Below are 11,082 nucleotides of genomic sequence, written 5' to 3'. Positions count from 1 at the left end.
TTTGAAGTATTTGATGAATCAAAAGGATTTGAATCTACGACAACGAAAATGGCTTGAATTATTGAAGGATTATGAGCTAGTGATTGATTATCATCCGGGAAAAGCAAATGTAGTTGCTGACGCCTTGAGCAGGAAATCTCTTTTTACTTTGAGAGCCATGAATACGGGGTTAGCATTGTCTGATGATGGGTCAATCTTAGCAGAGATGAGGGCTAAACCATTATTTCTCCAGCTGATTTGTGATGCTCAAAAAAACGATAGTGAGTTGCAAACTAAGAGAACTCGGTCTGAATCGAGTTACGACTCGATTTTCGAGTTGGACGGATGATCGCTTGATGTTTCCGACGGGATATCTGCATCAAAAATGATGAATTGATTCAGAAAGTATTACATGAGGCGCATAGTGGCTGTTTGTTAGTTCACCCTGGTAGCACAAAAATGTATAATGATTTAAAGAAGTTATATTGGCGGCCAGGCATGAAAAGGGACATTTCTGAATTTGTAACTAAGTGTTTGATCTATCAACAAGTAAAAGCTGAGCATCAAGTGCCTTCAGGATTACTCCAACTGGTAATGGTGCCTGAGTGGAAATGGGATAGGATTACCATGGATTTTGTAACCGGTTTGCCACTGACTCCTAGAAAGAAGGATGCTGTCTGGGTAGTAGTTGATAGGTTAACAAAGTCGACTCACTTTATTCCGGTACGTACCGATTACTCACTTGATAAATTAGCTGAATTATATATTGCTGAAATTGTGAGGTTGCACGAGGTACCTATGTCTATAATATTAGATAGAGATCCGAGGTTTACCTCGAGATTCTAGAAAAAGTTACAAGAAACTTTGGGCACAAAATTGAACTTTAGTACCGCGTTTCATCCACAAACAAATGGTCAGTCGGAAAGAGTAATCCAAGTACTCGAAGATATGCTTAGATGCTGTGTTTTAGAATTTGAAGGCAGTTGGGAGAAATATCTACCTTTGGTTGAATTTGCCTACAATAACAGTTTTCAGTCGAGTATATAGATGGCACCATACGAAGCCTTGTATGGTCACAAGTGTCAGACTCCTTTATATTGGACCGACCTTAGTGAGAAACAGATTCACGGAGTTGATCTAGTTAAAGAAACCGAAGAGAAAGTAAAAGTAATTCGGGAATGCTTGAAAGCTGCTTCAGATCGACAAAAGTCATATACAGATTTAAAAATAAAAAAGATTGAATTTTAGGTGGGTGATAAAGTGTTCTTGAAGGTGTCACCATGGAAAAAGATTCTGAGATTTGGCCGAAAAGGCAAGTTGAGTCCGCGTTTTATTGGACCGTACGAGATTATTGAGAGGATTGGACCAGTGGCATATCGGTTGGCATTACTGGCAGAATTAGAAAGAATTCATAACGTGTTTCATGTATCAATGTTGCGACGTTATCGTTCAGATCCTTCACATGTGATTTCTCCAACAGTAATTGAGATTCGTTCGGACTTGACCTATGATGAGGAACCGATTAAGATTTTGGCTCGAGAAGTGAAACAGTTGAGAAAGAAAAGTATAGCTTTAGTGAAAGTGTTATGGAAAAGACATGGAGTAGAAGAAGCTATGTGGGAACTAGAGGAAGCCATGAGAAAACAATACCCAAACCTTTTTACCGGTAAGATTTTCAGGGACAAAAATCCCTGAAGGGGGGAGAGTTGTAACAGCCCGATTTAGGGCCAAAATAGAATAGTGGTTTTGAAACCACAAATTCGAGAATTTATTATTTTGATTAAGTTTTAGTGTTTATATTATGATTGCATAATCGTGTGAAAATTTCGTTGTGAAATTTTATCGATGGGGTGTTTAATTTAACGTTTAGGACTAAATTGAAATAGGTGAAAAATGTGTGTGTTCTAGTTCATAAAGTACTTGATTGAAATGGGAGTTTTAATTAGAGGTCCTTAAATGGAAATTAGACCATTATACTTTATATGGACAAAAATTTGGACATGGATGGAATTTTTAGAATGTTTAGTAGTAAGGGCATTTTGGTCATTTGCATAATAAATGAAATAAAATGGGAAAAATAACAAAAATATGTGTTCATCCTCATTTAACTTGGCCGAAACTTGTATGTTCTCCATAGCTAGGGTTTGTTTCAAGCTTTCAAGCTCAATAGTAAGTGCATTCAAGCCTCGTTTTTAATGTTCTTTACATTTTTGAAATCCTCGTAGCTCGGTTTACCTATTTCTACCATTATTTCGAGTTAGGGTTTATGTTTAAAAATTTACCCATGAATGATATGCATGTATTTTGATGTTTGATGGTAGAATATGAATCTTTGAGGTTAGGAGAACGATCTTTTCTAAGCGATTTTTAGCGAAAACGAGCAAAACGGTATAATCGGTAAAAATACCTAATGCTCATAAGTACATGTTAGAGTGAGAATTTGATGTTGTTATAGAAGAGAAAAATGTTTAGCATGTCATAAAACATAAGAATAAGGGCTGAAATTAAATTTCCGAGCCTAGGGGAAAAATCGTAATTTTGTAAAAGTTAGGAGGCAAAAATGTAATTTTTACATAATGTGATTTTTGGATTGAAATAAATAGTATGAGTGTTAAATGAGCTAAATGTGCTGTTATAGATCAAGAAAGGCATGGAATCGACCTCGAACGGGGGAAGGAAAAGGTTTTGGACTAAATTGCAAAATTTTCATATTTTGCACCGGGGTAAGTTTGTATGTAAATAATACATTAACTTCATTTACATTTTTTTATTTCAGCCTATTTTATATATTTTAATTGATTTTGAATCATAAATCGACTATTGGAAGAATAGAAATAAGTAATAGTGAGAGAAATCCCGGTTGAACTTTCGGAAAGATTGAATAATATAGATGAAATGTAGCTAGGTCACATGTATGGTGCTAAGTGCACATCATGTGTACAAGAGAGCTATGAGATACTATGTAGTAGCTAGGTCACATGTGTGATACGGGATGTATCCCATGTAGACAAGAGAGCTACGGGAGAGGATAAATGTAGCTAGGTCGCATGTGTGATTCCAAGTAAAGGACACCATGTAGACAAGAGAGCTACGAGATAAATTGGCTAGGTCACATGGGTGGTACTAAGTGTTCACCATGTGTACAAGAGAAAAGAATTATATGAAATATGATGGTGGAACTGTGTGCTGAAACCACTAAGTATCAAGGATCGATCCGGATTGTTCAACGGGATGATTTTATAGTGACATTGTAATCATGAACCTACACTTGTGATGTATGAAATGTGGTGAAAGTGAATTGTGATATGCAGGCTAAATGAGGTAAATACAAAGAAAGTGTGAAAGAGTGAATTAGCAATAATACTGTTTTGGACAGTTGCAGTGATGTGAATTTGAAAAATCACCAAAAATAGTATGAATTTAATTATAGGCTGAATGAGATATGAATTTAAATCTTAATGAGTCTATTTTCATGTAAAAGAAACAGAGCAAGTAAAGGAACTCTATAATTTGAGATATTTATAATTGTGTGTGACTTGATCAGAATGACTATGTGATCCCCTATTCTAAATTTGAAAAATCATTAAAAATTGTACAAAACTAATTAAGAAATATAGTTTATATGTATAGATTCCTTATTGAGTCTAGTTTTAAATGAAATAGATTTCATGGTTATTTGAATTCTGTATTGGGAGAAATTCAATTCGTAGTTAACAGAATTTTAGATCAGTCGAGCTGTATAACAGGGGAAACTTTAACTAATAAACTGTACTAATTGGCCAGACCAAAAATTCTAGAAAAAATTTAGTAAAAATTAATATGAGTCTAGTTTCATAAAAATTTTACGGATTTGAATTTCAAGTTTTGTAACTCGAGTTATGATTTATTTAGTGAGTATGATGCAGTAGAGACAACTTGACCAAAGTGGAGTAAATGGTGAAATTAAAAGTAGATACACTTGAGTTATTGTGTAAACATATTAGATTCTTTATTCATTATTTACATACTTGCTTACTAAGCTATAAGCTTACCCTCTTTTCTCTCTTTTGTCTTATAGTGTCGTCCAGCTTGCACTGGAGTCAAGGATCGTTGAAGATTTGCCTGCACTATCAATATTTTTGGGTATTTGAATTAAACATTTTGAATTATGGCATGTATAGTAGACTTATTTATTTTGTTACGTGTCATAATTGTCTAGGTTTTAAAATATTAAGTATAGTATTTGACCGATTATTTTGTACGAAGCCTTTGAAATTGGCTAATATTATTAAAGGCATATGTTATAATGATTCATGATCTAATTGTATGCCATATTTTTGTTTTGGTTTTATTTAATGGTATATACTATGATTCGGTAATACCTCGTACCCTGTTCTAGCGACGGATATGGGTAAGGGGTGTTACAGGTCTGGACTGCTTTTTAATGCAGGAAGGCAAATTCATTGCTTATGCTTCGAGATAGTTAAAGCCGCACGAAAAGAACTATTTGATGCACGATCTGGAATTAGCTGCGATTGCATTTGCTTTGAAAATTTGGCTCCACTATTTGTTCCGTGAGAAATGTCACGTATATTCTGATCATAAAAGTTTGAAATATCTGATGACTCAGAAAGATTTGAATCTACGACAGAGAAGATTGTTAGAATTGTTAAAAAATTATGAGCTTGTTATTGACTATCATCCAAGAAAAGCAAATGTTGTTGCTGATGCTTTGAGCCGAAAATCACTGTTTGCTATGCGTGCCATGAATACTCATTTAGTTTTGTTCGATGGTGGTTCAATTCTACCTGTATTAAAAGTGAGACCGTTATTCATTCAGTGTTAATTGAAGTGTTAAGTTGCTTGAGGTATTGTGTTCGAAACCCTGTGTAGAAAAAAATAGGGATAATTTTTGCTACCTATTTGGCAAGAGTTGGTTTTGACCAGGGTTCTGAGTAGTAGGGGTGTGGTGAGGGAGTGTTGGAGCGGTTTTAAGAGGAAAATAAGAGATTTGAGATATCCCAATTGTTGGGGTAGGAAATTTCGGCCCCTCTCTTTCTACTCTCTGATTTTCTGACACCTATTCCATTTCTTTTCCTCTTTGGTAGCCACCATTTTCCCCCTTTCCATTATCCCTTTTCGCTGCCATTTTGGTACTAAAATTTTAGCCATTCCCTACTCACCTTTTTCCTTAATTCATCTTTTCCTCTAATTCTTTTCTGTTGTCGTAAATCACGGGTTCGGTAAGTATGTAAGTAGCGTTTTGGTTTTGGGACTATAGAACCATTGTTTAAGAGTTTAGTTCATGTTTGGAAGGAGGCGGTGAGGCAGGAAGTCTCACTTCTTCAACCTGAATTGGGATTGAGTTTAGTTGTTATCGGTTAGCTGTTTATGCGTTTTTGGGACTCTCCATTTCAATTCAGTTTTAATGCGTATCAAGTGTTTAATAGGTATTTGTCGGTCATTAATAGGTTCTGGAGTGTTCGGGGTTTTCTTAGCTTCGAATCGATACCAGGTGTGTACCAGAAAACACAGAAAATGAGAATTGACGAAAGTAAAAAAAGAGAACTGTAGACCCCACACGGGTATGCGGTTGCCCATGTGGTAGGTTGTGTAGTAGTACACGGCCGTGTGGTCGACGAACTAAGCTGTACGCACGTGGCACTGGTGCATGACATGGTCGTGTGATGGGCGGGAAGGCCATGTGCGAGACCACGGGCTCGATCAATCAGGCCATTTGGGCCACACAGGCTTGTGGGCCGACAAGGATGAACCACACGGGCTTGTGAGCTTATTTTTCTAAAATACTCTGTACGGTTGCTCGGGTCGCCCAAGTCTACTAGGACCTACTGTAAGGTCGGTAAGAGTTATTTTAACGCTTGATTACGTGATCTCACTATGTGATATGTATGTGTTTTAGCATGTTACTCTTATAATGTATACTGATTTGAATGTACGATTTGTTAAATTGTATATTAGCATGTCATGCTTGTATGTTGCATTGCATCGGGGTTGGGTTGGTATTATTTGAAAGAAGTATTTTGAAAGGCTCTTAAGCCTGATATCTGGCAGCTCCACTGCAATTATCTAATTATGTGTCACACTTTGGTACAGCATGGTGTGTAGGGATGGGTGGGTTGATTTTATCGCCACATGGTGTGTAGGGTTGGATGGAGTTGGCCTGTAGAGGCTGGTGGGTAGGACTCTGTTATTCTGTTCTATTCTACACGGTATATCTAAGATGGGCTAAGGCCCTATTTTGTATCTGATTCTGTATCTGAGTGGGCTAAGGTCCACACCAATTCTGTAAAAGGCTCAAGCCCAAACTATATGTAAATATATGATTGATTTCGAATATTGTGCTCTGTGTATATTTTTCTGTGGGGATTACACACTGAATTTGAAAAAACTCACCCTTTTCTGTTTAATTTGTTCAGGTAATCCCTAGCATTAGACGGATCGGTACAGATGAGGACTCGATAGTGACCACTACTTCTGCCTCACAATAAATTTAAGGTTTTATGCTTATCATGGTTTTAATTTTATTTAGGGAATTTTGATGTAATTATGGCCATTACAGGTTTTTGTTTAAATTTGGGTTTTGCGACATTTTATGGTTTTACTGCTAGTAATAGGAAGACTCGGGTTTTCAGAATAAAAAAATGTTTTATCAAAATATTCATGACCACTCAACAATGTCGAAAGCTTCCGCGTACGTTAACATTTTGATGATGATAATCTAAATAGGTGACTCAGTTTGAAAACCAGTGTTAAGATAATAAAATGTTTTAAAACGGGAAATGAGGTGATAGCAACGATACAATTTCAAAAGCGCTATTATGTAACATCACCAGATTCAGCCAAAATGTCTAGATCAAGTTTACAGTGTTATATTTAGTGGTATCAGAGCCAGGTTGCAAACTCGGTTGTGAATTTGGGTTTTAAAGAATGGTTTTAAAAAAATAATTTGTAAATAATTTGAAATATTTTTGGAATAAGTATGTGGTACTCCGAGTGTTCAACGCTGATCCTATAAGTTTTTGAAACTGTTTAGAATTGTCTGAAAGTATAATTAAAATATACTAAAACTACTTTAGGTAGTTTATTACACTGAAAACACTCTAGGTAATGTAAACTGAAAATCGTAGTGGGACTACTACTCATGATAACCGACCCTGAACATTCTAATACTATACTACATAAAATATTTGTTAATAAAATATCAAAACTGTTAACTAATGCATAAAACTATTAATACAGATAAATTATAAAATTTACGATGAGCGTGCGTGGTACGCGTGGACAAAGTACTAGAGGACATGGTAGAGGCCGTAGAGGGGCTCGAGCTGAGTCCTCGTCGTTAAGCAGCATGCCGAATCTGGATACGAGCAAGACACCGGTCTCACCTGCTACGGAGACTGGGTCTCAAGACTGTATAGCTGGGGATGACGCACTGCCCCAGGCTATGCTCAGGATATTAGAGAGGGTTGCTAGGACTAACACCAGAACTGGGGTTCGAGGGTTGGTTACGGAATGACTCCGGTCCAATGGGGCTGATTTATTCAGAGGTGTTATTAGAGTCTCCCCTAATGTGGCCGAGTATTGGATGGAGGCCACAGAGAGAATTATGGACGACTTGGATTTTACTGCTGAGCAGAAGCTTAAGAGGGATATATCTCTGCTTCGTGATGAGGCGTACTACTGGTGGTTGATGGTTAAGGAGGGCACCCAGCCCGACCGACTGACATGGGATTTCTTTATGACGGTCTTCTAGGGTAAATATATGGGGGCCAATTATATTGATGCTAGGAGACGGGAGTTCCTTAATCTCATGCAGGGGGATCGTTCGATGGTCGAGTATGAGGCTGAGTTCCTGAGGTTTATTCATTATGAGCGAGACATGGTGGTAACCGAGTATGAGCACTGTGTCTGATTTAAGGATGGTCTTAGGGACAGTTTGCGAGTTCTGATAGCTCCGTAGAGGGAGCATGATTTTTCTACTCTGGTGGAGAAGGCGAAGATAGCCAAAGAGGTAAAGCGCACTAAGCACCAAAATTGAGACAGAGGGAAGAGTAAGAGGGATTTGAAGCCCTCGAGTTCTGGGATGAAGCCTAAGAAAAAGGCTAGGACTGATGGACCAGTAAGAGTTGGGCCTCCTGCTACTCCTATTGGGGTAGCGCTTTGTGGGCATTGTGGTAGACGCCATCCGGGCGAGTGTTAGAGGACTATGGGGCATGTCTGAGATGTGGGTCCATTGAGCATCATGTTAGAGATTTTCCATTGAGAACTGATCAGATGCAAGCCCCGATTACTAGGACTGCACAGCCACCGAGGGTAGTTCAGCAGCCACCTAGGAGCCGAGGTTAGGCCAGGGGTGGTAACGGCTTAGGCTGAGGTGTTGGACTGACTGAAGCGAGACAGCCTACTTTGGTTTATGCTGCTCATCACTGTAAGGACCGAGATGCTCTGAACGTCATTACGGGTATGTTTTTAATATTTGATGTACATTATCTTGCACTGATAGACATAGGCTCTACACACTCATATATAGCTAGTACTGTGTCTGAATCTTTGAGGATTCCACTTGAAAGTACTGATAGGGAGGTAACTGTGTTAAGTCCTTTGGGGCAATCTGTCCGGGTTAGTAAGTTGTAAAGAGACGTTCTGCTAGGGGTCCAAAGGGCAGTGTTTCCAACTGATCTAATGGAGCTTCCGTTTGGTGAGTTTGAATTTTGATTTTGGGAATGGACTAGTTAGTTAAACACCGAGTGAGTTTGAATTGTGCGATGAAAAGGGTTGTCTTGAGGACCGAGGAGGACAATGAGGTAGTTATGATTGGGGAACGACGTGACTATCTGACTAATGTGATTTCTGCGTTGGCGACAGAAAAGTTAGTGAGGAAAGGGTGTGAGGCATTCTTGGCCTACATCAGTATTTTTGATTCTGGAGGCTCTTCGGTTAAGGACATCAAAACCGTGAGGGACTTTCCAGATGCTTTTCCTGAGGAACTACAAGGTTTGCCTCCAAGCCAAGAGGTGGAATTTGGGATCGAGCTTATTCCGAGTACAACTCCAGTGTCTATTACGCCATACCAAATGGCACTGAAGGAGCTTATGGAGCTTAAGGCTCAAATTCAAGAATTGTTGGATCGAGGGTTTATTCATTCCAATGTGTCTCCGTGAGGAGCACCTGTGCTATTTGTGAAAAAGAAAGATGGGACAATGAGGATGTGTATCAACTACTGTCAGTTGAACAAGCTAATGATCAAGAATAAATACCCATTGACGAGAATAGACAACTTATTCGACCAATTTAGAGAGGCTTTTGTGTTTTCTAAGATTGATATACGATCGGGATATCATCAATTGAGAGTAAAGGAGGCTGACATGCATAAGAAGGCATTTCGATATAGACATTACGAGTTCCTAGTTATGCCTTTTGGTTTGACTAATGCACTAGCGGCATTTATAGACTTGATGAGCCAAGTGTTCCAGCCCTTTTTGGACCAATTTGTGGTGGTATTCATCAACGACATCTTGGTATATTCTAAGTCTGAGGATGAGCACGATGAGCAATTTAGAGTAGTTTTACAGACTCTTCGTGAGAAACAACTGTATGTGAAGTTTAGCAAGTGTGAGTTCTGGCTCCGAAAAGTAACCTTTCTGGAACATGTGGTTTCAGCTGAGGGTATTCGTGCTAATCCTCGTAAGAGGCCGTGTTGAGTTAGAAACAGCTGAGGAATGTGTTTAAAATTCATTGCTTTTGGGCCTGGTAGGATATTATCGATGCTTCATAGAAGGGTTCTCCTTGATCGCAGCTCTGATGACTAAACTTTTGTGTAAGGGAGCTCATTTCATTTGGATTGATGCATAGCAGGAGAGTTTTGATAAGCTTAAGACTATTTTAACTCAAGCTCCTATTCTGATACAGCCTGCGCCTGGTAAATACTTTGTGGTATATAGTGATGCGTTGTGATGTCCCAAATTTTGGGCCTGAAAGTATTAGGTCTTGAGCATAGGGACAGTTAGGAGGCTGCACATAAATGTTTAGTGGTATAAGAAAATGGCACAAATGCATGTCTACTTCAGTGGTTAAGTGTCCTGGGAAGATTCTGAGAAGTCTTGGGTTCAAGCCTAGGCATGTACAAAGGTTTTGTTTTTAAAAGGTTTAACCCTTATCCCTAGTCAATAGGCTTATAAATAAATATGGGTAAAACATGACAGTATAAGCCTGCTGGTCTGGTGGTTAAGAGGAGTGTTAATTAGCAGGAGGTTTAGAGTTCAAGTTCTAGCACAAGCAAGGAATTTATTTTTACTGTTGACCATTGGAGAGTTCTAGTTTGACCAAAACTTGGAGTGTTTGAGGGGATTATGAGTTGTGGCTGAATTTTAGGAGATTATTGAGGAATTTTGGTTGTTAGGGGGATTTGGGGAGGAAAATTTGGATCGAAGAGGTTGTGTGGAGTTCAAATTATTTGGTGGCGTGATGTAAGGAAATTTTCAAGGAATAGATCAAGGCAAGGGGAGTAGTGTGCCGAAATTGAACTCTTTCTCAAAAGAATTCGGCTTGGCTTTTGTCCACTCAACATTCGGTCAACTATCCTCTTCTGGTTGAAATTGCTTCTACTGCTTCCTCTCTCTTTTCCTGTCTTTTTCAAATTGAGTTTTGTTTTTGATGATCTCTGCTCTCAAGTCTATCAATTCCCCCTCTTTTCTTCTTCTTTCTGTTACATTTTTGGGAGGTGTGTTTCGGCTAGAGTCTTACTCTGGTCAATTTTTTCTGCTTTTGCTCAAGAATAATTTCTTTCTTCTTCATTGCAGGCTACCTTTTCTTTTTCGCTATCGAAAGTCTTTTTTCCCTTCTCCTTTGTTCGAAAATCCATCCCTATTCCTCTGCCGAATTGATACTGCTTTTTTTTCCTCTTATACGTTTCAAGCATCCACTGTGTGCAGGGGTTAATCGCATTTCTTTCGATAAGTAGTATAATACTTGAAGTTTCAGTTTTTAAGTTGTGTAATTGGGGGTTTTTGTTTAATGATTTTTGACAATTATAAATCGAGGGTGAGGGGCTGTGCTAGTGCCGATTTTGATTTCTCACTAATCTCACTATTTTTATTTCACTCT

The 11,082-nt window shown here is 38.4% G+C and overlaps 1 protein-coding gene across 1 annotated transcript; it reads left to right on the top strand.

Moving 5' to 3' along the window:
* The first annotated feature begins 7,237 nt into the window (after window positions 1-7,237).
* Window positions 7,238-9,680, top strand: LOC108477597 (uncharacterized). Its single transcript, XM_017780125.1, has 7 exons — window positions 7,238-7,479; window positions 7,525-7,723; window positions 7,796-7,864; window positions 8,158-8,320; window positions 8,483-8,598; window positions 8,712-8,973; window positions 9,430-9,680. Exons 1-7 carry the CDS (start codon window positions 7,238-7,240, stop codon window positions 9,678-9,680), a joined length of 1,302 nt encoding a protein of 433 aa, XP_017635614.1.
* Window positions 9,681-11,082: the final 1,402 nt, after the last annotated feature.

Source organism: Gossypium arboreum, chromosome 2, assembly GCF_025698485.1.
Source record: "Gossypium arboreum isolate Shixiya-1 chromosome 2, ASM2569848v2, whole genome shotgun sequence".
Classification (NCBI taxonomy): Eukaryota; Viridiplantae; Streptophyta; class Magnoliopsida; order Malvales; family Malvaceae; genus Gossypium; species Gossypium arboreum.
This window is presented reverse-complemented; position numbering and strand designations above follow the sequence as displayed.

Coding starts and splice junctions, on each gene's coding strand:
- LOC108477597 (XM_017780125.1), top strand. CDS start 7,238: ATGAGCGTGCGTGGTACGCGTGGACAAAGTACTAGAGGACATGGTAGA. Junction 7,480..7,524: donor ACCAGAACTGGGGTTCGAGG/GTTGGTTACGGA, acceptor TGATTTATTCAG/AGGTGTTATTAGAGTCTCCC. Junction 7,724..7,795: donor CATGGGATTTCTTTATGACG/GTCTTCTAGGGT, acceptor AATCTCATGCAG/GGGGATCGTTCGATGGTCGA.